Source organism: Lissotriton helveticus, chromosome 6 (genome assembly GCF_964261635.1).
Source record: "Lissotriton helveticus chromosome 6, aLisHel1.1, whole genome shotgun sequence".
NCBI classification, from domain to species: Eukaryota; Metazoa; Chordata; class Amphibia; order Caudata; family Salamandridae; genus Lissotriton; species Lissotriton helveticus.
The window spans coordinates 772,203,012-772,229,637 of record NC_136067.1 but is presented as its reverse complement, the minus strand read 5'-3'; the positions used below and the strand labels follow the sequence as shown (position 1 = coordinate 772,229,637).

General features: G+C 47.8%; 1 protein-coding gene across 1 annotated transcript in view; it reads right to left on the bottom strand.

Moving 5' to 3' along the window:
* Positions 1-26,626, bottom strand: part of MDN1 (midasin AAA ATPase 1) — a 2,221,312-nt gene that overhangs the window by 742,900 nt on the left and 1,451,786 nt on the right. The window contains exon 65 of the mRNA XM_078648266.1: positions 7,400-7,676. Within this exon, the coding sequence (XP_078504392.1) occupies positions 7,400-7,676 (277 nt within the window). The remainder of the gene's footprint in view (positions 1-7,399; positions 7,677-26,626) is intronic.

Below are 26,626 nucleotides of genomic sequence, written 5' to 3'. Positions count from 1 at the left end.
ACACAGCTTTTCCCTTTTTCACCCCAGAGAACCGCAGAAAGAATGGATCATTTACTTGACGGTTCTTGGTACAATCAATCCAAAAGCTCAGAGCTCTCTTTGGATCATGGCAATGAGATCTCTCCTCCCCTTTAGATGGATGAGGTGGATGAGGAGGGGCACATAAAGCTGGTAGAATAATGGACTTTCCTAACTGGTTTCAATCAAATGCTGCTTTAGCCCTGAACTCTACCTTGTTCGAGGATGTGGTATATCAGCATTTCCCAAACTGTGAGTAGGGGTTTGAGTGGGTTGCAGACGACTGTGTGTAAGCAATATTTAAAATGATTAGTCCTGTTTGGGCACCAGATTTAAGGAGCTGAACAATGTCCCTCAGCCAAGTTTTAAAACAAATCCTTGCAAATACTCCCAAGCAGAACTCGGGGTGAACCATTCAGTATGTCAAGAACGCTGTAGCAAGACTAATCCTCAACATCCCCGGTCAAAGCCACATCACTCAACACCTCTGTGACCTCCACTGTCTCCCAGTCAACAGAAGAACAACCTTCAGACCCCTCACCCACACATAGAAGGCCCTTCACAAAGCCGGATCCGCATACGTGAATAACTGCCGCACATTTTACGTACCCAACAGATGCCACTGCTCAGCCCAGCTTTCCCTGGCTACCGTCCCACAAATCAGCAAGACCAGAAACGGAGGAATGTCCTTCTAGCTCATCTCCGAGACATGTAGCACCCTTCCCATCCACCTAAGGAAATCCCCTCGGTGACGCAATTCAGGAAGGACCTCAAGACCTGGCTCTTCGGATTAACTCAGCACTTAGTCTGATCCGGTGCAGCCCCCACCCCCACCCCACAGTACCGCGGGAGTAGCCGTGCTTTACAAACCCTGATTGGTATTTATTGATGCGGTCTGTTTACTTCACAGAGCCATTTCAACAGATAAAGTGCTCCCTATACGTGATCATACACAATCATACCTCTTGCATATAAACAATCACACGTAAATGGAGAAACACAGATGTGGCCTAACAGCCAGAGCTGCCAACTTTGGATCTGGGAAGCTAGGTTTGAGTCCAGACATTGACTCATCATAACACCCTTTGACTCTGGGCAAATCACTTTGTCACCTGTGATTATAATAAAATGAATCTGGTTTGTGTAATGTAAACTGATGCTAATGTTAAGTGCTCTAGTGCCCTTAGGCCATGTTGTTACTGTATAAAACTACAACAAACATTAATGGACTAAAAAATACAACATTGGGGCTTGTTTTCCCACAAAAAGAGATGTAAGGCTTTACCCCCGTATTCTGCTGTAGAAGGGGCTTTTCAAATTTGCTAAAAATTACAGGTATCAACACAAAGATTTTTAAAAAGCTTTGTGACTTTAGGTAACAGATGGCACGGGCCAGCACTACTCTCTGAGAAGTGTTTTAGCTACAGATTTTAATGAAGTTCACCATCTGCCATTTCATTTTTAAGGGCAAATCAAAGTAGTGGCCACAGCCCGGTAAAAAAGGGTGTTGTCATGGTTGTGACATTCACAAACAATTGGTGTTAACACACTAAAAAAGAAAAAAAAGAAAGAAAAATAACAACAATACTGCCTGCCTCATTTTAGGAAGCTGGCTCTCTATATAGTGCACTAAAAAGAAGTACACTGTGTTGAGAGTCCAGGGATCCACAATTGGTTTACAGAGGCTAAAGTAGACAGTACTAACGCTCTCTTTTGTGGTAGTGGGAGCGAGCAGTTCGGGTTTTGCTAAGCATTTGTTGTACTCACAGAGGCAATAAATGAGACACACTAAAAGAATAAATCAGAGACTAAATTAGAAAGAACACTTTTTTTAATATATGTTGTAAAACCAAGAAGTTTGTTTAAAAAATAAGTACTGTTTTGGTTATCAATTTATACAGGTAATTAAACTTTTCAAAGTTTCAAAGTTGTGTGCCTTTAAGCATAATGCAATCCTATGGGAAGAAAAGTCATATGCATAGTGGTAAGTATAGTCGGTTTCAGGTGGTTCAACTGGGTTTTGAATTGAGGTGGGCCAAGGTCCAAAGTGCTACCAGCAGTTCTTACGGAACTGCAAAGGTTCAGCCGGGATGCGGTTGGTAGCTGTGTTCTACAGAGCAGGGGAACACCTGGAATCGGGCTGCACAGGGGAATTTAGGGACAAGTGTGAGTGTTCCCAAATGGGGGTGTGGGTCGCAAGGGGTCTTGGAGCAAGGGGGCACAGGGTGGCCCGTGTGCAGAATAGTTCGGTTAGGTGGGCTGAATGCACAAATATGATCCTCGCGGTTAGGGACAAACAGCTGGCAGGGGAAAATCAGGACAGTTGGGCCAATCACGAAGTAGGTCTCAGAGATTCAGACGTCCCTCGATGGCTGCTTGGTCGTGGTACAATGAGAATCTGGATTGGACTCTCGCTATTGGTGTTTGGTGGAGGGCGTCCGGAACCACGAGTATTCGTGCTGCATGGCTCCTGGTGTCCTTGTGACTTCACAATCAGTGGGGAGACAAATCTGACCCTCCAGAACATTGGCACGCTTCCTGGTCATCTGCGGCACCAGTCAGTCCAGGGAGCTGTAAGACGGTGGACCAGACTCTGTTCTTCGATGCCAGCAGACTGCAGGGGAGTAACTTCTTCACTCCAAGGGAGACTGTAGGTAATTTTTGAAGTGATGGAAAATTACCCAAGGCTGTGGTAGACAGCAGGGGCAGTCCCTTCTGCTTTGCTAGCCACCCAGGTTCAGCAAGAGCAGTCAACTTCAGAGCAGCCAATGGGCTACTATGTTCCCTCCCACCTGATGACCACTTATTGCAAAGTGTGGTATCTGTCTATCCCAGGATACACCATCCTGTCCATGGAGTGTGGAGCTCCTTAGCCCAACACAGAGGTGTGGCTACCAAGGCGGCTACATGCCATTGGGAAGTTAATTTGGCAACTGGTTCCCCTCTCATGTACCTAGTGCCAGCATGTCAGCCTGAACAATGGAGCAGCTCCTCCCTTGAAGCTTGCTTTTTGGGCCAACACCTGTGTGGCTTCCTCTCTCCCGCTGGCTGCTATTGTCTTCTTTCCTGGGAGTCATTTGCATGTCACCCTAGGAAGGCAGAAAGCCAGCACAGGGGCAGATCACATGTACAAAAGCGGACAGGCATTAGGGATTTTTAAAATACATTTGTAAAAGTTTCACACTGCAACAAGTTACATTGATTTCGACTTGAGCATCATGTCAGGCTGAACATAAGACAGTTTTTTGATATCTTACACTATCAACTTTAGTAGTCCCAGTCTGAATTTAGAGGGGCTGCCACGGCAGCCTGCAACTCTGCACTTGCGAATATGGCTACTTGCCTTTTCAACAGTAAAAACTACAATGGTGAGTCTTTAACACTGCAACATGTAAAATACATATTGAACTTTTGTAATATAAAGCACCCTGCCTTAGAGCTCACTATGGCTACTTTAGGGATGATTTGCATACAATAAAAAGGGAGGACTTGGTTTTGCCATTACTTTAGATGGCAAAGTGGAGTTAGTTTGAAAACTGCCCTTCCAGTCTGTGTTGAAGATTAGTAGGCATGTTTTACCTCGTCACATCCAGGGTAGCATTCACATCCAATGTAGCACAATCAGTGCTGCAGGCCCTGGAGTGGCTCTCTAACTTACAGGCCCTGGGTACCATATGCTAGGGACTTACAGTTAAGTTAGCTTATGCCAACTGAGTATAAGCCAATCAAATATTGATACTTTAAGGTTAGGGCACTGACACCTAGGTCTGGTTAGTAGGCCTCAGTGTACTTTCAGAGTTGAAAACTCAGCATCACCGGTCCAAAACCTTGGGGGTGACCACACAAAAAGAGGTATTTCCTTACACACTGCCTTCAGTTTGAGCAGACTGATGTGCAGAACTTCTGGAGACCACAAGCCTCTGATCTCTAGATGAGCACCACCCTAATTGTGGATACATCTGTTTCCAGAGTTACAAAGGCTGGTGGTGGTGAGGGTGAGAGGAAGGAGGGGAGGGATAACGGACATCTTCTGAGAGAGGTGTACATTTGCAGACAACCAGATCAAGCCCACTGCAGTGTCACAGGAGATCCTGATGGTGTCCTCCAGATGTTCGCCATGCTAGAAAAGTTGCCTTCAGAGGCACCACTACCTCCCAAAACAGCTCAATGTATCTGATCCTCTGAGGATGAGGGAAGACTTGAAGCAATATCAAGTCCAGGAATGTCTCTATGAATGTGAGCGGTTATAGGTTTCTAGGTGAAACCTGGGCAGGTTAAAGAAAAAGGCCAAGATGAACAGCATGGATGTTGTTGCCTGTGAGTTATGTGACATCATCTGCAGAGAACTGGCGTTAAGCAGCCAGTCGCCCAAGAACAGTAATATTGAGATCTCTAACCTCCTGACATTGGCCACAACCACTTTCTATCAGCTTTGTGAAGACTAAAGGTGCAAATTTTAGTCTGAAAAGGGAGGACTGTGTGTTAGTGAGAGTGAATCCTTTCATGAAAAGGTGATACCTCCTGAGAGATTGCATGATTAGGGTAAATGAAAATAAGGGTCCTACAAGTCAAGGGACACAGACCCATCTGCATCTTACCGCACCAGAAGAACGTCAGCCAGAGACAACATCTTTAACTTTTCCTTGCCAAAGTAAAAATTCAAGAGCCTGAGGTCTAGAATTGAAGCAAGACCGACACCCTTCTTGGGAACCTGGGGAAACCACAACAGCCCCAGTACTCAATTTCCTTCTTTGACAACTCCACTACTCCATTGAGCAACAGGGCAGCCCCCTTCTGCTACAGCATTCGGAAATGGCCTTTTAACTCACGTGACTGCGGGGGAAATGTAGGAAGTGGTCTGTATGGCCTATTCCTTTTTCAACAATCTTAAGAAACCATTGGTCCTAAGTTATGGCTGCCAGGTCTACAGAAAGGAGGGCACCTGTTCTTCCACAAGCTGTAAATGCTCTAAAAAATAAAAAAATAAAAAGTGGCTGTTCAAATGAAGAGGAGGGTTGCTGGATCGGACGCCCACTGCCTTTAGTTCTGCCCCTGTGTTGCCTGAGGAACTGGTTCTGTTAATGGTGAGCTGAAATGGCTGGCACAGACAAAAGCTGACTCCTTTCGAGATCATCTGATTTGCAAAGCTGGCAGTAGTCTTTTGCCAGACACTGTAGGCCCTAAGATGGGGTAGCCACGTTGCCCAACTTAAAACCTCTCAAATGCAGCATTTGCCTTAACCCTAAAAACATCACTCAGTCCAAAGGCATGTCTCTGACAGCTGCTCGGGAATCCCTGGAGAAGCTGGTCAATCAGAGTGAAGTATGCCTTCTGAGGACCACAGTGGAACTCATTGATGTAGCTACAGAATCAGATATGTCCAGGTCAGCTTCGATATTCTGTCAGGTTGGCATCCTGCCCGTTCCAACCCATCTATGCATAGTGGTATTTAAGGTGGGTGAGAAAGTTTGGTAGCACCATCTACAGCATGTCCTAAGATATGCGTACACCTTCCCAACAAACAAGGCACATAGAAAGTAAAGAGTACCAGGCTGTCTTGTAACCAAGCACCTCCAGATTCACTGACTTCCTTTCTGGATGAGCTATTGGAAAGGAGCCTAGGTTTTTGTTTTGAACATGGAGGCATTTATGCCCAAGTATTTGGGGGCTCATGAAAGCTGGATACTCAGGGGTCTAGGGATCGAGTGATTCACCGCCTGGGCAGATGTGGGCCTTTCGCATTCAGTCAGGTCAGAGGTGCAGGCTGAAGGCTGCAGGAACTTGGTTGATGCTGGGCTTGCTTACTATCGAGGGCAGGTCCGTTTTTGCACGTAAAATAAATCACTTCAAGGGGAGCAGGCTCTGATGGACAGTCCATTTCTACATCAGGAGGCATCCAATCCACTAGCCATTTGTAAGGAGTTCCGAAGATGAGGCGGGATCAGATTGGCTGCCTTGCTACTATCAAACGGATCATGTTGGGCAGCCTCAGGCATTTTACATTTATCAGAGTCTGAGCCAAATATGTCATACATTGTTTGCTATTAACAATGAAGAGTACTGCCCCATTGTTACTCCTTGGACCTTTCCTCCTCCACAGTTCATTGAGCTCTCTCAGAGGGATCTCTGTAGGAGTGCTTTTGTTTTTTGACAGCAGATTGGTAGGGGGAACTGGCCCTGTCCGAACAGGTGGTGTTGGAGATGGCACTGGAATCAAGGGAACAAAAACAGGCAAAGATCTATGCATTTGGAAGCTTCCCAACGGTGTAGGGGATGTTCTATGTGGAATAGAAGGGACTAACAGTGCTGAGAGAGGGCCCCCTGGAGTAAATCCAAATTGAGTCTCGAAAGGTCTCACATCTCCATTATGGCATGCATAAAAAATGTTGGGTCGACTTCCCTTATCTAGAAATTCAGGAAGGTAGGAGGTGGCATTGGAAAGGTCACTGAAAGCTGAGGAGCCAATATGGACCCAGGGGTAAAGGCTCAAAGAGACGAGTTCACTCCACCAGCTGCGAATGGAATGACAGCATCACAGGGGATGTAGAACATTCAGGTAACTTAGTTTTAGACAGGGAACACTGGTTAGGTGAAGACTCTCCATGCCTTCTCTTCTTGTACTTTCATTGTTTTTCTTCAAAGACTTGCAAAAAGGAGATGACCTGAAAGGGGAACGAGATCTTGAACTTTGCTCGTCGCAGTCGATAAAAAGTTTAGTCTTACTCTTTTTTTATGGCCTAGGGACGCTTGAGACCGCATTTGTCGCATGACCTTGTGTTGTGCTAAGAATGCAAGCACCAAGGACAGACATCAAGTAGGTCCGAAATAGACATTTGCCCATTACAATCCCAACAGTGATTGAACCATAAAGTTTTTTGAAGGAGACCTCCCTATAAGTGCACTTCAATTAGAGAGGTATGAGAAAATGTTCTGAATAAAACACTGGCAAGCGAAAAGGAGAGCTCTGGATTGTACATGGGTGTGCTTGGATGGCCCCTATTTGGCTACAGAAACTTCAGTATGCTGTTGCTACAGAGGTGGAGCCAGAGCTCAGAATCAGAGCAGGAGAACCATGACAACAGGTAAATATGCCAGCTTTCTTGATTACAACAGTCTTCAGAAGCAGTGATAGACAAAAATACAGATGAGTCTAGCCACAATTACAAAAACAAATGTAACTAGATATAGTTGTAATTAAACAAGGTCACTAGTATTTTTCCAAGAAATTATTGCTAGTATAGCTACACAACAGACCATGACAGAGAAAAAATAAACGGTGAAGCTTACAATCCCTAACAAATACAGTGTTCAGGTTACAGAGAAAACAAAGCAAACAGTTGAACTTCTTTGTTGTTGATCTGTACATAACAAGCATACATACCCATCATGGGATAGAAGTGTGCAATCACAGCTGAACTTGTTTGGTAACAGGAAAGGAAAGTACTGAAGTAATATTTCGCCTGGTGGAGTGGTGTGCTCTGTTGGTACCAGAAGGCTCTAGCAGAGCTCAGACACAACTGCTGATGGATCTGCATCACAGTTAGCATTGAACCCTGGGAGAGGAGGGGTGTCTCATTGGCTGCTGCTTTGGTTTCAAAGATGCCATCATTTGTGTCCATTTCTTCTAAACTGGGGTCAGATGTGATATCTGCAAAGTCCTAGAATGCCAACGAAGAATGCACGTTAGGCTAAGTAGGTTTGTTAGCCATATTAAATGCACAACTAAAAGAACAGCTCCATAACTAAACTTCAATCGTAACATTTTATATACTACTGTACTATTTTTGCCAATCAGGGCCTCAAACAACCACTTTTTAAATTACAAATGAAATGGGTATAATAATTTGACAAACGCTCAAATCATCATCAAATAATCTTTATTCGACTGACTGACTGTCAGCCATAAAATAGCTCTTTCTGGTGGATACTCTAACAGCAGATCCCTCACCATGTGAATATCCCCACACAGAAGACTAGATCCAGAAAGGATAAGTTACTTACCTGTAATCCTAGTTCTCTTCCAGGGGAATACTCATCAAAATCATAAGCACATGAATATTCCCGCCTATGGGTGGGGACTCCGTAAATATATAAATATATAAAACATCCCATATACTAGAAACGCTGAGCAATGTTGTAAGAATGTCCCTTGCACCTAAATATAATTCCAATAAATCAGGGAGAAAGAAACACATTTGAAAACAGCTTTAATGTACAGCAGAAATCATAATCCTGCAAAGAGGAATGAAAGAACAATGCCAGCACATAGGCTGCATAGTAGAAACATCAGCGTAGAAAGCTGAAATGCTAACCCACAGAAAAACACGGAATAAACTGGCACCGTGCCTTTAAGGCAGTCATGACCCCTAGCTTCCCATCATGCCTCTGGGGTGACAGTAGGTCAGTTGTTCTTTGTGGAGACCCGAAGGCCAGGGCACAAAGATGACGTATCTCAATCACTTGCCCAAGGAGGCGGGTGGGTTGCTTATGACTTTGATGGGGATACCCCTGGAAGAGAACTAGGATTACAGGTAAGTAACTTATCCTTCTCTTCCAGGGGATCCTCATCAATAGTCATAAGCACATGAATAGAATAGCAAGCCCATCCCCTCATCCTGCGGGCAAGTGACAAGTGTACAATAAAGATACATTGTTAAAAAAAGACCATTACAAAGACTCCAATTAAGCTAGCATTGGAACATATTTCTCAAGGATGCTTGGCCTACTTAGGTATCTGCTCTGGTGTCAGAATCCAGACAGTAATGCCTAGTAAACGTATGAACCGATTTCCAAGTTGCAGCTTTGCAAATCTCGGCCACTGGTACAATGTGTAAGAAAGCTATTGTAGCAGCCTATCCCCTAGTAAAGTGAGCTTTAGGGGAGGCTCACAGAGGTTTATTCGCTAATTGGTAAGCCAATTTAATACAGGACACTATCCACCTTGAAATGGATCGTTTGGAGGCTGGAAAGCCTGTTGTAACAGAGCCATAGTTTACAAACAATTGATCAGCCTTTCTAATGGATTTTGTTCCCTCCAAATAGAGTTTGAGAACCCTCTTGAGGTCTAATGAGTGAAGAGACCTTTTTTACTGGTGTAGCAGGATTTGGAAAAGTAGAGGGGAGAGAAATGTTCTGATTGATATGGAAGTCAGACACAACTTTGGGTAGGAAAGACGGGTGAGTTCTCATAACCACCCTATTGTGATGGAAAACAGTATACGGTTCCTTGGATTTCACTCACTCTGCGTGCTGATGTAATAGCCACCAGAAAAGTTACTTTCCATGTAAGGTGTTGTAATGTGTCGCAAAAGAAGGGGACCCCTGAAACTAGTGGGAAGTACACCTAGGCAGGGAAAATACAGTCATGTAAACATTATAGGACTACTTCATACTTAACAAGCCCCTATGACCTAATTAGGGGAAACATAATAGTGACAATCAAAACAAGGTTATTATAGAAAAATACAAAATATTTATTAATGCAATAATATTATCTGATTATTCAATATGTCATAAAAAACTATTAATTACATTGGAGAACAGAATGAACAAACATTTACTACAGAGACTTTCACAGGCGCACAACATTCTTACCATTTATATTCAATATCATATATACTAGACACACACAAACTTTAATGTTGAAGCACAAGTTACTTACCTTCAGTAACGATATATCTGTAAGAAACAGTAGTTAGTATTAGATTCCTTACCTTACAATATCCTCAGACGTCAGACTGGATCCGGAAAGTTTTGCGTAGAAGTACCCCTGCGCGTCAGTAGGCATTGTCTGCGGCTCCGCATCCGTCGTCGGCGCCGTGATGACGTCGGAGTACTTAAGACGCCGCCCTCGCGCACTGACGTCAGTTCTTATACACAGCTTTTCCGCGCCAGAAACGCAGAGCCATGATAAAAACCAACACTGGTGCCATGAAACTAGGGCCCTCAAAGGGATGACCTTAACCCTAGATATTGGTTCACAGAACGGGGAGGATGGGTGGGGCGGTAAGGAATCTAATACTAACTACTGTTTCTTACAGATATATCGTTACCGAAGGTAAGTAACTTGTGCATCTGAAAGAAACAGGTTAGTATTAGATTCCTTACCTTAGAATAGATACCCCAGCAATACCAACCCCGGTGGTGGGTCTGCGAACCACTAATCACACCAGAAAGTCCAGCAGAACGGAACGGCCGAAAAAGCCATCTCTCCGGACTTGGCTGTCCAGGAAGTAGTGTCTAGCGAACGTGTGCAGCGAGGCCCACGTAGCTGCCTGACAGATGTCCTGCAAGGGGACTCCCCGACCCAGGGCAGTAGTAGCCGCCGTGGCCAGAGTGGAATGGGCCCTCAGCCCAACACGAGGCTCCTTTTTAGCCATAGAGTAGCATGCCTTGATGCACAACACGACCCACCAAGAGATGGTCCATTTGTGCACCGCCCGTCCCTTCTTAGCGCCCACGTAACCAACAAAGAGTTGGTCATCCACCCGGAACTGGCGTGTGCGATCAAGATAGAAGGACAGTGCACATTTTGGGTCCTGGCGGTGGAGCCTCTCTTCCTCTTTCAAGGGATGCGGAGGCGGAAAGAAGGTGGGCAAGGTGATGGACTGCCCGATGAGGAAGGCTGTGACTACCTTGGGCAGGAAAGAGGGACGCGTTCTCAACACAACCTTGTCCGGATGGACAGAAAAGAAAGGAGGCTTAGAAGAAAGATCCTGGAGCTCACTCACTCTCCTGACAGAGGTGATAGCAACCAGGAATTCAGTCTTAAGAGTAAGAAGACGAAGAGGGCAATTGTGAAGTGGCTCGAAAGGAGCGCACATCAAATAAGTAAGAACAAGGTTCAAGTCCCACTGAGGCATCACGAAAGGAACAGGAGGAAACATATGAGTGATGCCCTATAAGAACCTATTTACAACCGGGGACTTGAAAAGAGCGGGCTGATCAGGTAGCCTTAAAAAGGCTGAAATGGCCTTGATAGCCCTTGATAGTGCCCAGAGCAGAGCACTCCTGGGCAAGAGAAAGAAGAAAGAGGAGAACCTCAGAAAGAGGGGCAGAGAGTGGATCCACAGCCTTTGCTGTGCACCATGCCACAAATGTGTGCAGGCGTATACCGATTATTGGACAGCGTATGCCAGACCAACTTCTCACAGGGGCCAGTGCACCCCCAAGCCCAGTCAATGTACTAGAGATCCCTGCCAGAAGCCCCAGAGGTATAGGCAGGGCAGAGGAGTACCGGGGAAGAGGACTATCCCAAGACTCCAAGGAGAAGAGGTAGAAACGAAGACAAAGGCCTCCATCTAAAAAACACATACAGTGAAGAAGGCAGCCAAACCTATCACAGATTGAAGTAAGTAAGCTTTATTTCGATACAGTACATATCCTAAAAGCAATACAAAGCATCAAATAAAACAATACAATTTACATAATATAAAATACCTTCAGGTTTGATAATAAAAGCAATAAAAGCAATAAGAGCGAGATGCGCAAATAAGGGTAGCATTAACATTTGAACACCCATACGGAATATAGTTCATCAAGGGGCACTTTACTGAAGCAGCAGCTTCCTTGAGGTTCTTATACGCCAGGCCCAACCTAAAAATTTTGCCATACAACATGCAAAAAATGGGCGGGCATCTGAGCATAGTATGCGTAGGGCTTCTGAGTGTGATCTTGTTCCTAGGCTCCTACACAATGGTTTTAGCCATTTCGATCTAGGTGCTGCATAAGCCTTACACTCAAACAGTAAGTGGGCGATGGACTCAACCCTTGAAGCACAGAACGGGCAATGTGGAAGCGTTTGAAGTGGAGGTTTCCAGGTAGAGGTAAACGAGCCTAGGGGGAGGACACCCACTCTAAATTTAAAATACAGTGATCTGTCTCCAGAATTATGAATCAGGTCCAGATAGGGTTCCCTATAGGGGATCTCTTTGACCAACAAGAACTTGGCAACAGATTTGCAATGGTTGGAATTGTGTATTCTCTTATTGTGTACCCATAGCCAATACACCCTCTTCAGGAACTGCTTGGGGGGTGCGGTTTTGTTGACCCAGGCGTCACCCAAATCCAGCTCATAAAGCAGGCGTTTGACTTCCCTAAACCAGGGTATCTTACTGCAACCTGGAAGCGACAGAAGGTCTTTTAGGGCGTCAGCGTAGCTACACAATTCGGGGACGTTCCAGATCCGGGACCAGAGAAGCAAAGGTCGTAAATTAGCTTGCTCACAGATTGGGCGAGTGCCTGTATCTAACAGTAGTGGGATTGTAGGAGTACTATGGGGCAACCTCATCAAATCCTTGTGGAAATTATTTTCAAGGTGGGCCAGGGTATCAACTTTCTGTAAGCCCCACAGTTCAGCCCCATACAGGGCGGTACTCACAACCCGCGCTCTGTAGATATCTATCAATGCCCCGATTGGTTTTAAGGATGAGGCTCGCTGTTCCTTAAGCAAGGCTCCTGTGGCCCTTTTGTGAGTCAGGAATACCTTTTGGTGGTGTGCCTTCCAGCTCATGGTATCACAGAGCCGTATTCCGAGGTAATCAAATTCCCTGACTCTTTCAAGGGGGATAGAGTCTAAGGCAGGAGGGGTAACGGATTTCTTAGGAGGGTTAAGGACAAGGAATTTAGTCTTGCCTATATTTATTGCCAATCCCCTAGAGTCACAAAAAGATTTAAAACTTGTGAGCAATTTCTGAATGCCCGCAGGTGTTTTGGATATCAGAAGGGTGTCGTCCGCAAACAGGAGAGTTGGAACTTTTCTGCCCGCCAGGGTGGGTGCATCTGCTGGATGTTCCAAGAGATGCTCCACCACTCCGTTTACATAAAGAGAAAACAGAGTGGGGGCAAGCACACACCCCTGGCGGACACCCCTGTCTACTGGGATACGAGATGTTTTTTCTCCCTGGACACCCCATCTGATCTGGGCGAAATTGTCTTCGTGGAATTTTCTGAGCAAAAGCAGCAAGTAGGGTGGTAGGCCTAGTCCATCGAGGACATTCCAAAGTAGTGCCCGTGGGACCAGGTCGAAGGCAGTACGCAAGTCTATAAAGACTAGGTACAAACTGCCCCCTCCCAGTACCACCACCTTCCAATATATCATTAGGAGAAGGAATGTCTGCTCGATGGTGCCTGTCCCTGATCTGAATCCTGCCTGAAAATCAGACAGAATTTTTCCCTCGTCAACCCACTGCAGAATCCTACCCAGAACCACCTTGCCTGCCACCTTTTGGGTTGAATCCAGCAAACTGATGGGACGGTAGTTGGCTGGATCGTCCCTGCTGCCTTTCTTAAATATTGGCACAACTTCAGCGCCCCTCCAAGAGTCAGGAAAGGAGCCTCCCATCAAGACCTCGTTTAGCAGTGAAGCAATTAATCTGCTCCATACTGCTGGATGGGACTTCAAAAGGTCGCCTGGGATTCCATCGGGGCCCGGTGCCTTGTTAGAAGCAATACCACCAATTGCCCTTTCAACTTCCTGGTTAGTGAAGGGGTCAACGATGACAGGGGAGAAGACTGTTGGGCTGTTCAAGAGGCCCGGGCCCGGGCATGCAAGGGATATCCCCTGAGTCTCAGAGTATAGTTTGGAAAAGTGAGCAAACCAAACGTCACCGGGAATGTTGCAGGTTATCTGCTGGTCAATGGGCTTGTCCCTTGCTCTTAAAAGATCCCAAAAACCCTTCGAGTCCTTCCTTTTACTTGCCTCAGTTAACTCACACCAAAAATAATATTCATAATTCTCCTTGGCCTCAGTCACCGTTTTTTTATAGAATTTCCTTGCGGATTTGATAATGACTGGATCCCTATTCTTTACTGCAGTGATGAGATCCCCCCCTAGCAGCTCTACATTTGGAGGAATACCATTTAGCTCTAGCTTTGTTGGCACCATTAGCTACAGACCTGGCCTTGGGTTGAGGAATAACAAACAAATCACTCAAGGATACTACGGTCTCTATGGATTCCGGGTTGGTGGCAGCATCCCGGCGCCATTTGAAAGAGAAGCGCACAAGGGCATACTTGGAGACTCTCACGTTTTATTTTGCTTCTGTGTTCGTTTGCATCATTTTAAAAGTTTTATTTGGCTAACTGTGATTTAAAACGGTTATTTTAACAGCGAAATTTCCCATAGGCTGTTGTAATTATTACTGCTCCGCTTAAAGCTTGCAGCGCAGCTGATTAACAGCGCAGCCTTCCCTACCTTACTCAGTAGCTCCTCTGCTCCGGTCCACCGCGGCTCCCATGCCGATTGAGTGGAGGGCGGCTCATTTACCGCAGCGACTGGTGCTGGTCTGGTGGTGAGAGCGGGCGCCATATTGGGAGGAGTCCGAGAGCACAGGGACCTGAGGCAGCGGTCCAGCTGCTCAAGGCTCCTTCACATAAAACGCAATGTGCTGGAGGGAGCGCAGCGGACGAGCGCAGCGGGCGCGACGTAGGCGCGCCGGAGTCGCGCTAGAGTCAAGCTCGTCTGCGCTCGTCCGCGAGCGTCCGGGACTAGGGGCTGGGGATTCCGCCTGCTCCTACATATACACATCTGCTGATTTATTAGCGCTACGGCCAACAACATCGATGTGTCCTCCCATTCCCCACAGCACGGCTAAACGAACTGCCAGTTTAGGCATTAGCAACTCTGTCACGTCGATAGCCGACTCTGTTCCTAAATACGCGATGCTCACTACCCCACCCAGCACTACTTGTACATTTAAGTGTAAATACTTAAATACTCGTTCCATGATCAAACATCAAACGGATATTTTCCTGTTATTAGCGGATTCACATCTTGACATGTTGCTATTATCCGAAACCTGGCTTACCCCGGACTCACTGCCGGACATCTTAGCAGCGTTACCAGCGGACTTTTACATTCTGTCTGCCATTCGTCCGGGAGGGAAAGCTGGGGGAGGAGTAGCTATCATTGTTAACAAAAAACACCAACTTAGACAACTGTCATCTCTGCCTCTGTCCAATACAGAAAACTTAGTTGCTAAATTGGATACCCCCAATGGAACACTTGTACTGGTGCTAATGTACCGTCCTCCGCAATATATGGCTACATTCCCTTCTACCTTAGCTGAGTCATTGGCTCCTTTGGTCACCAACCATTCCAAACTCCTTTTGGTTGGCGACTTAAACCTCTGGTTTGATAACACAGTGTCAGACCCACAAGCTGCTGAGACAAAGGAACTTCTTGACGATCTCAATTTGATACAATTTATCGATATTGAGACCCATCAGAAAGGTCATAGCCTCGACCAAATTTGGTCGTTGAATTTACCTATCTCTTCAATAGCTATAAAACCCTGCAGCTGGTCTGATCATCACTGCATAAGCTTTTCTTTCCAACTAGAAAAGAACACTCAATTTAAGCTACAAACCTGTAGGACTATTAGGAAATGGACTTCCATGGATATGCCCATGTTTTTAAATTTTCTAAATGCCTCTCTTCCCCTGGAGAGCACTAACGTGGAGGAGGCTGATTCTCGGCTTAAAGAATGGCTTTCCTCCGCGATTAATATTTATGCTCCACCTACTCGCCTTTGCAGTGCTAGGAGCAAGGATGCACATAAATGGTTTACTCCTCAGCTAAAAAAACTAAAACTGGAAGTGAGGCAACAGGAAAGGGCATGGCGCTCTCAGTACTGCCCCCTAGCCAGGGCTACTTATTGCCTAGCAAGAAAGGCTTACCAAAAAATATTACTAACTCAAAAAACTGCCTATTTTTCATCTAAAATTTTAAATTCTACCAATAAGTCAAAGGAGATCTTCAGGATAGTGAACGACCTCTGTAACGATGAAAGAACTTCTCCTCCGGTTGTTCCTACACAAGCTTTATGCAATTCCCTGAATGATTTCTTTAATGAAAAGATTTTACTGATCAAACAGCACATCTCCACTCTTCCAATGTGTGCCCCTGTGGATGACATTTTTTTAAACCCCCTAACTTTACACTCTTTTCCCCTTATGGACTTGAAAGTCTTTTCAGAGCTATTAGCTAGAGTCAAATCGGGCTCCCCTATGGACGTCTGTCCCCCTCAAATCATGAAGGAAATTGGTCGTGCCATTCCTAATAGTATGCTGTCCCTGCTAAACAACTCGCTCATCTCAGGGACGGTTCCTAGCAGTTTTAAGCAGGCTTTATTGATACCCCTTACGAAGAAACCTGGTGTGGATCCATCGGACCTCACGAATTACCGGCCTATATCCCTGCTGCCCTTTTTGTCCAAAATGCTGGAGGCCCATGTTACCAACTGCCTCTCAAATTTTGTGGAAGAATCGGGCTATTTGCAACCCAACCAAGCGGGATTTCGGCCTGGCCATTCTACTGAGGCAGTCATACTGGCTGTCCAGAACATCTTGAGGTCCAATGCTGACAATAATCTTCACCAAGCCCTTGTGCTCCTCGACCTGTCTGCCGCATTCGACACGGTTGACTATTCCATTCTGGTCAACCGTGTCGAACAGGCAGGCCTTAGAGACTCTGCTTTGGCTTGGTTGAAATCGTTCTTATTTGAACGCACCCAGTCTGTCTGTCTAGGATCTTTTTCAGCTCCTAAACTTAATTCCTTCTGCGGGGTCCCTCAAGGCTCTTCCCTCTCCCCCTTATTATTTAATTTGTATATGCGGCCCCTTCTTTTTGCTCTGAGTAAACACAAAGTCACTGTATATAACTATGCAGACGATCTGCAGCTAGTTTTTACACTCAATTCCCCAAATGCTGTGGAGGATTTTCAATCAACCATGACTCTGATCCAGAACTGGATGTCTTTAAACCATCTAAAATTAAATCCGGGGAAAACCGAGCTGATTTTGCCCGGCAAGAGTGAAATTGGCTGGAGCCCCAATTTCTGGCCCACGGACATGGGCCTTCCCCCAAAGAAATCACAAACAGTAAAGAGCCTGGGGGTTACTCTTAGCGAGGACCTTTCTTTAAAATCTCAGATCGGTACGGTGGTGTCCTCTGGTTTTTTCCAATTGAGAAAAATCAGGAAAATTGCACACCTCCTTACCCACTCTGCCCTAATCCAGGTGGTCATGGCTCTAATCCTCTCCCATATTGATTTTTCTAACAGTCTCTATTTAGGCCTACCTATAGGCCAACTTAGAAGACTGCAGTACCTGCAGAACCAAGCCGCGAGACTGATTTGTAATGTTCCCAAATGGGTCTCGATCAAATCAGGCTTGGAGACCTTGCATTGGCTTCCTGTGGCTCAAAGAGCTGAATTTAAAGCTGGCTGTATTATTTTTAAGGCTTTGCAAGGGAAGGGCCCTTCCTTTATCAAACAGCTGATTGGCAGATACGTTCCTTCACGTAGCTTGAGGTCAGCCCACAAAGACCTACTCGAGGTACCTCGCTTTAAGAAGAAACGACAGGGAGGTAGCAGCTTTCATTTTTTAGCAGCAACCCTGTGGAATTCTTTGCCGCCAGTTCTCAGGCAGTGCAAGGAGTTTCTTGCCTTTAGAAAGGCATTTAAAACGCATCTATTCACACAGGCATATTTGAAATAGAGACTTTCGTTGTTTTATCCTTGTTATGTTTTTTATCTCTTTCCAGCGCCAAGAAGCCTTTGGGCGTATGCGCGCTTAATAAATTTTAATTAACATAACATAACATAACATAACATGAATAATGGTAGCACTTTAGTGTTCGGTGGGCATAAAGTGTCAAGCCGGGATACCACCACAGACAAGATGGTCCCAGCTTGCATCAGTCTAGCCTCGTCTTCTTTAACTTTAGCCCACTTCAATCGTCTGCCACAGTTCGTTGGTACAATGTTATGGGATGATTTCCAGATGTGGGAAGGCTTGACCTGGTTCTTCATCTGCCACGGGGAAGACCAGGTTAGGGAGAGGGGGTTGTGGTCGCTGTCGGAAGACGTGATGACCTCCATGTCATGGTGAAGAGGCCAGAGATTATAGTTCAACATGATAAAATCTATTCTGGAGGTATGGCCCGTCCTATTATATGTGTGGGCACCCCCAGGATCCGATTTGGATCGACCATTCGTTGAGCGCAAGTTGTGTTCCATGCAAAGTGCAGTGATGTCTATCGCACTTTGCGTCCATTTTGGAATTGGGTCGAGAGTCAAAATCGGTATTCCTCTTTTAGTGTCCTCATCGAAAGAATCCAAAATGTCCTCCCTTGCCAGTGGTTCAAAGCAACAGTTAAAGTCGCCTGCAAGGAGGACGTAGGAGTTAATATTGCAAGCAGCTAGATCTTTACTTAGGCCTGTTGATGGCAAGCTGGATGACCCATTTCTAGCACCTCTCAAGTACAGATTAAAAACCTCTAGCATCCTTCCCCCATCACAATGAATTGAAATCCTCTGTAGGTCAGGAGATTGGGTGGGCCTATGACTCACCTTTAGGCCCAGAGCAATACTGACCCATATCAAGAGGCCGCCAGATGGGCGACCCTTAGATCCGCTTTGCTGGTGAGCTGGGACAAAGTAGGTTGTGAACCCTACCCTATGTTTAGGTTCCTGAGACCAGGTTTCTTGCAGAATGCAGATGTTAAAAGGCTCTAAGAACGCATTCCATTCCGGGTTATCGAGGTTGCGAGCAAGCCCTGCCACATTCCAGCTTACAATCTTTAACAGTGATACCTCTAAGGAGGAATGGTTGATGGAATGGGTAAGTGCAAATGGAGAGGACACAGCCAATGACGGTGGCCTATCTAAGGGCTCATTTTTAGAGTTGTTAGGAGCCATAGTATCCTCCAGTGGGTAAGCCGGTGCTGGGGTGAGCCGGGGTAATGAAGACAGTGGAATATAGGAGGGGACCAACTGGGACTCCCTACCATAATGACAAGGCTCACCTAGGATGGTCGAATCAGCCAATGCAACCTTGAAGTACACAGCCAGGACAGAACGGGGCCTCAGTGAACAGGGCAGGCGCGGAAAAAATAATAGTCTCACAAGGCTCCAGCAGAACAAGAAGCTGGAGCACCAGGGCCCACGCAAAGGACCCTGGCAGCGGAGCAGGCAGACGCTGCTGGCCGCTGACAAGCGCCACCAAACAGAACGCCCAAACTACGCCAGGCTCAAAACAAGGGCATGGCCAGAAAACAAAATCCCGAACGACTCCTAGAAGGAGACCGCTCCGAATAGAGCCGAACCACGCAGAAGTAGGACCAGCCGGAAACTAAGAGGAGAAACAAGTAAGATGGACCAAGCCGTCAATACAGGAAAGAATCCAATCTGGAATACCAGACAGAGGGCCAAGCCAAACGACGGACAAAAAGGGCAAAAACACTGCAGCACAACACCGTAGACGGCAAAGCCACGACCAAGAAGCCACACCAGCGGAATACAGCAACACCAGGACGGGCGAGGAACCTGCAAAGGGGTGTCCACACCCTCCCAGCAAAAGATAAAGCTATACAATAGCTACAGGTACCCCACTTAGGGTAGGACACGTCCCAAAGAAATTATGGGAACCACTCTTAGGGAAGAAAATCCTGCATCAGAGAACAAAACCATAAAACCTGCGGCAGAAACCACAGAAAGCTTAGTAATCAGCCAAAAGGTATGCTCTTGCCAAACAAGGGCTGAACCAGCAGCCAACAGAAGAGAGGGGCCAACCAAGGGACCCCGAGGGCACAGCACACCACACAGAAAGTGTAACGGTCACTCCAAACACCATTCCAGGAGCAAATGGGATAGCACCTCCCACAAAGTCCCGGAGGATCAACAAACCAGCCTACTGAGGAGGAGGAGGGGGATGGAGCCCTGCAAGAAGACCCTGAATGGCGGAGTCCGCATGAGTGTTAAACAGAAGGACCCCGTCAAAGGGCAAGTCAACCAGACGCTCACTAATATTTTCAGGAAAAACAGTATCACATAGCCAAGCATGGCAACGGAGAGTCACAGAAGTGGCCATAGCACGGCCGAGAGCATCGGCAACATACAAGGTCGCACGACAAATAAACGCGCCCAACTCTCTACCATACAACACATGGCCCCGCAGATCAGCACGGGCACCCTCATGGGAGACGTTAGAAAGAAGGAACTCCACAGAGTCCCACAGGCTGGAAGTAGCCCTAGCCAATACACAAAGTGTTGACAAGGCAGCACTGGAAGATGTGAAAACTTTATGCGCCCATTAATCCAGCCACCGGGCGTCCCGAGACAAAGGAAACAACACCACAGGCAAGGACGGAAAAGCCGTCAGTAGAAGAAAACCTTGAGTAGAAGGGTGGAAGGAAAGGCAGACCGGGTTGTTTGGAGCCGGACGGTGGTGATGCAGGAGGGGCTGAGGCACCGGATCACCCATGGCAGGGAGACCCCAAGCCCCCAGAAGAGAATTTATGGAGTGATGCTTCAAAAGTAAGGAACAGCTCCCGTCCACCAGAGCACTGGTGGAGAACTTCCAAAACGGTTATCCGTATGAAATGGAGTGAGAAGTTCACCCATCCGCAGAATACTAGTGGCTGTGGAAATAGCCCGAACAAAGGCAACACTGGCCTCAGTAGCGCATCGCGGAGGAGAAAGTTATTCCTCAGTGGGCGACGGCTGCAGACTGAGCGTCCATCCCCAAGTCCAGGGGGAAGTGGCCAGCCCTGGAATAGTGGGGGTTCCACAGATGAATGGGGAACCTGGGGGCCTAGGGGAAGGTGGCGAGACCGGTGGAAAAGCCAGCCGTGAGCCACGGAAAGAAGGATTCGAGGATTTAGGCCATGGGTACGACGAGGAGCGCTCTCTGGAAGATGCCGGTGAAAAGGCAACAATGAGGCACCCTGTCTCCGGGGAGGAAGACACCAACAGATGACAGACCTCAGGAGAGAAAGGAACCTCAGGAGACGAATCAAGAACCTGATGCCGGCATGGCTCCGTGGAGTCCGCCACAGGCGCCTGATCAATGTCGAACAGCGCTCGAATGAGTATTTGCGGCACCGGATCGACCTCTGACACCACATGCTCCCCAGGAGAATGGGGTGGGGTCGATACCGGTACGGCGAAGGAGCGCCGCCGAAAAGGTGCCGGTTCGGCCTCAGGCGGGGCAGCCGCCCACGTTGAGGACAGAGAGGTACTTGGGAAAGCACCCCAGGTCCCAGCCTCCACCCGTGACTCCACCTGAGCCGGGGAGAAAGGCTCCAGCCTCTGGTGAGGCAGCCGCCTGCTCAGAGGACCGATGGGGGACTCGGGGGCAAGCCCGAAGTCCCGGCGATCTCCTGCGACACCACAGGGAGCCCGTAAGGATTTGCGGTGAGGCAGGGACGCCAGGTGCCAAAGAGGGGAGCCCCGAAGGACTACACCTTGACAACAACATCCTCCTACGACCTGAAGCCGCGGAAGTCCACGCGCGAGGCAAGGGATCCGCGGCCGTCTCAGGAGGTGGGGGAGGGGCCAAAGAAGCCTGCAGAGGCTGTCATTTGGGCCCTAGTCGCCCCTAAGCCGGGAAACTGCAGGTAGGAAGGTGACAGGCGGGGGCGCACGTCCCTAAGGGAGCCGGCGCCCACCGCTGAGGGAGGACAAGGCCTCGGAGACAAGCTGAAGAACCTACCAGCCAGCGAACAACGCCCTTGGGGCCGTGGCGAGTGACGATGTTGCAGACGGAACCGGCGGCTCCTTGCTTTCCAAGGTAGGGGACGGACGCTGGGATGACACCGACCTGGACAAGCAGGCCGACAGCAATTTCATCCGGCGCTCCCGCCGTGACTTAGGATTAAGGTGCTGACAAGCTTCACAATCCGTCTAGTCATGGTGCTCGCCCAGGCACCACATGCAAATCGGGTGAGGGTCCATCGCTGACATGGTACGTGCACAAGAGGTATACGTCTTTAAGCCCGAAGGCATTTGCACACTGTTCCACTGAACATCAAAGCGTGAAAAAGGGAAGAAGGCCTGAAAACAGGTCAGGACACAGAAGAGAAAAAAAACTGACGTAGGCATGCCGGGGTGGGACTTATATATCCTCGCTGACGTCACGGACGCGAACGACGTCAGGGGGAGTCACGTGGTGCCGTCCCTCCAGCGCGCAGGGATGCTGTGGCAAAAAGTTTTCCGGATCCAGTCCCACACCTGGGTATAATTCTACGTTAAGGAATCTGGGGCTAGTAGTCTCTATCCGAGGACAGTGTTAAGCATTTGATGTACACATAGTCAGCAAATGAATTTACACACTCAAGAACTGAACGCTAGGTCAATTGTTTTTGTATAAAAAATATACTGTTTATTTTAGGAACCAAGCAAACCTGGTACAGGAAAGCATTAAATACTTTTCATTAAAAAGTTACTGGCTATAGAACTGTTCGAAAATGTAATTAGAATTGTACTTTGTTTGATTTACAGGGGAGCAGTAGAATGCAACACCTAGCAAATACAGTACATTGGAATGAATAGGCTTTTTTTTTTAATAAATTACAGGTTTGTTACTTTTCATATTACTTTTTCTAACAGTGCTGGATCCTAGATTCAGCACTGGGACATTTCCTGAAAACAGTTAAGAGAATTCGTTTTGGTTATTTGTGTGATTTTTAAAGAATATTCTTAGTTTTCAAAAGTTTACACTTAGAAACTTTTTGGGAGAAAAAGTGTCAATGTTATCCTAAGAGGAAAAACGGGTTATGGGTTTCGAGATAAGTACTTGGTCTTTGGAGTTAGGGTTCTGGGGTTAGACTCAGGGGTCTCCCAGGGTCAGTGTTGCACTGTTGTTGCAGCCTCAGTGGCACTAGCGTGGCCGGGTGCAGAGTGTTGAGGCCCAATGTTATCCTATGGAGGATAGGGGGACTCCGGTTGGTGGCTGCTGGCAAGCAGGACACGGGGTTGTGGGAGCAAAGCTCCTAGGGTTTAGCTCAGGGCAAGTTGGGGACCAAAGTAGCACCAAAGTTGCACCCTCAGCGGCACTAGGGCGGTCGGGTGCAGGGTGCTGTTTGGAGGTCGGGTGCCCTGTTGATTTCAATGGAGATTCTCCGGGACAAAGAAACACGACAGGCGGGGATTCTCCGGGACAAAGAAACACGGCAGGCGGGGATCTTTCTGGAGTGACCACCACTTCGTGGGGGAAGTTGGGATGTTGAGGGTTGGTTGGGCACCACTGGGTTGGGCACACAAGACTCTGGGGCGTCGGGTGCAGGGGTGCCTTTGGATGTCGGATTTTCTTACCCGCTATGGTGGTGGTAGGAGGGGTCCTCTGGATTGAGGCTGCAGACATCGTCAGGAGGCTTGAGGTAGGTCAGGGGTCGCCGGATCTCGGGTCAGGATCGCTGAGGGGCTAACCTTGTGGTATTTTTCCACTCGAGCTCGGGCCGGGTTCGGTGGGTGCAGAGTGGGCTGGATTTGACGTTCCTGGCTGGCACCAGAAGCTAGAAGCTACAGTTTAAACACGTCTGGTGTTCACGGGAGAAACAGTCTTGAAAGTGAAGGCAGGCAGGTCCACCGGGGTTTGTGAGGTAGCTGGCTGCTGGACACGCCGGGGTATCGCAGGAGCAGGTTTGATGGGAGACAGGCCTATAGGGCTGGGGTCAAGTCAGTGGGCATTGTCCTCTTGTTAGCTCTGCACAGCTTCTCGTCCTTCTTTTCCTCTTTTCTTTTAGTTGCTGGCTCTGAGGAAGCAAGGTTCAGGGTGCCCCATAATACCAAATTTAGGGGCGTTACAGGTAGGTAAAGGGCAGGGACCAATGGTTCCCTTCCCTGGGGTGGGTACACCCCCTATTCTGCCACTCTCCCAATGGCAGGAACTCGAGGATGTGCTTCACCTCGCCTCCCCCACCTTAGAGGTGGAGTTGGCAGAGGTGTGCACACCTCTCTTACTCATTAGTTTTTCCCGTCGGTTCTCAAGCCCAAAGTGGGGGGTAGAACCAGTGGGGACCAGTTGCTGAAAGCAGCAAATGGTTTCGAGAGGCTCACAAAGGCGGCATGCCTTTGAAGCCTCTCCTTCGTGAACCATGTCCATCCTGGGGGAGGAGGCTTAGTACCTCGTCCCAAGATGTGCATTGTTTCAGGCCCCCGAGAGAGGCAAGCTCTCGACCCAGGGGTACAGAAACATGTCTGGTAGTGGCAGCCTGGGTGTGAGTGTTTGATTGATTCAGATGCTCCGTCCATCACCACCCCCTTTTGTACCGCTTTTGGCCGCCATAAGTGTGGCAGGGTATGGAGGACCTTATGCTTTTCCGGAAAGCTATTAAGACTTTCTTGTTTTAAAATGCTCCTCCGGGGTCTCAATTATTAGTTTCTGTTATGTCCTACCTTGTCACTGCGCCAGGACGCTCCTTCGCTGGAGCAGCTGTGCGCATAATAAAAATCAATAACATAACATAACATAATGTGAGTCCCTTGCTCACTTTGCCACTGGATTCAAGCAAGCCGGGCTGAAGACGGCTGGAATGCCAGAAACCGGTCCTCGGAAGCTTGTTTCCGGTCCAGGGAAGACATGGCTTGGCAGTTCGGGCTGGACTGTTCCCATGAGGCACAGGGCCAGACTGATTTGCATATAGCCATGTCTGAACTGGGGTGGCAGAGTGGGCTAAAGAACGGTGATGGATTAAACCCAGATCTTTTGACTGGGTGTGAGTGTTTGATTGATTCAGATGCTCCGTCCATCACCACCCCCTTTTGTACCGCTTTTGGCCGCCATAAGTGTGGCAGGGTATGCTCAGACGTGAGTCCCTTGCTCACTTTGCCACTGGATTCAAGCAAGCCGGGCTGAAGACGGCTGGAATGCCAGAAACCGGTCCTCGGAAGCTTGTTTCCGGTCCAGGGAAGACATGGCTTGGCAGTTCGGGCTGGACTGTTCCCATGAGGCACAGGGCCAGACTGATTTGCATATAGCCATGTCTGAACTGGGGTGGCAGAGTGGGCTAAAGAACGGTGATGGATTAAACCCAGATCTTTTGACTGGGCATGAGTGTTTGATTGATTCAGATGCTCCGTCCATCACCACCCCCTTTTGTACCGCTTTTGGCCGCCATAAGTGTGGCAGGGTATGCTCAGACGTGAGTCCCTTGCTCACTTTGCCACTGGATTCAAGCAAGCCGGGCTGAAGACGGCTGGAATGCCAGAAACCGGTCCTCGGAAGCTTGTTTCCGGTCCAGGGAAGACATGGCTTGGCAGTTCGGGCTGGACTGTTCCCATGAGGCACAGGGCCAGACTGATTTGCATATAGCCATGTCTGAACTGGGGTGGCAGAGTGGGCTAAAGAACGGTGATGGATTAAACCCAGATCTTTTGACTGGGTGTGAGTGTTTGATTGATTCAGATGCTCCGTCCATCACCACCCCCTTTTGTACCGCTTTAGGCAGCCACTCAGTCAGGTCGCTAGGAGTTGGTCGAGTTTCAGGGGGCATCTCTAAGATGCCCTCTGTGGTGCATTTTACATTAAATCCCACATTGGCTCAGTGTGGGTTTAATGTGCTGGGAAGATTGATACCAAACTTCCTAGTCTTCAGTGTAGCCATTATGGTGCTGTGGAGTTTGTAATGACAACCTCCCATCACCATATACTCTTAATGGCAGCACTGTATGTACAGTGCCCAGGAATGGACCTGAGTACTGTAGGGGTATAGGGCTCATGTACCTGTACCCTCACCACTGGCATAGGGCACCCAGCTAGAGGGGTGACTGATGTATGGCAGGGAGTGGTTTGTGGACATGGCACACAGGGAATTGTGTCATGTTGACTCTGCACTTTGTTCTGCACCAAGACATGCAGCCTGCAAAGGCAGTGTGTGAGTGTCAGGGTGCAGGGCCTCTAAGGGTGGCACAATAAGTGCTGTGGCCCTTAGAGGCCTTCTCTGTTCACAGTGCCCTGGGTACCTTTGGTACCATTTACCAGGGGCTGACATGTGGCCAGAGATGCCAATTGGGTTTAGGCTTCAATGCAGTTTTAGGGAAGGAACATAGGCCCAGGGTAACTGAGAAGCAGGAGTCCAGGGCACACTCTGTCAAGAAACATCAGCAATTCAGCAAAAAGTGGGGGCATACCATGCAAGAAAGAGGGCACTTTCTCACACAGCTGGTTTTCTTATGTCGAAAAGAGGAGCAGGCTTAGCAATCCTTTTCTTCGTGCTCTTATGATAGACAAAGGTTGCAGACCTTGTGATGGTCACTGTGAGGAAATTTAGCTCCATACCGGGGCATTTTTTAAATGGAGTCCTTTCCATTTGCTCTAGGCCCTAATGGCGCAGATAGGCCCAAAGGCCCGCGTCGACATCCGGAATCGAGGATTTGGGAGTGTGCGAGTCGAAAGGCACGCAAACAAAACAATAACGTCAAGTGTGATAAGTTGCGCGTCTAAAGAGGTTTGGAAGACGGTACCGAAGCGGAGCGCAGCAAGTCACACCGAACCCGATGGCGGAAAAAAACAATCGGAGGATAGAGTCGATGCCCATGTGCACTATCGTCCAAGGGAGGAGTCATCCATCTAGTGACCACAAAGACTTCTTCCAAGAACACAACAAACTGCAAACATCCGAGCCCAACACCGGATGGCGATCTATGCACAAGTATGTATTCTGCAGCTCATATGCGTCGAACGATTATGTTTAGGGCTGTGAAAAATAGGAGGAGCTGCTCCATCTTTCACAGTGTTTTTGCCGGAGCCAAACTTGAGCTCATAGGATTGAAAGGCTCTAAAGACCCATGTAGGAACAATTGAGCCTATTACTTCAAAAGATGAC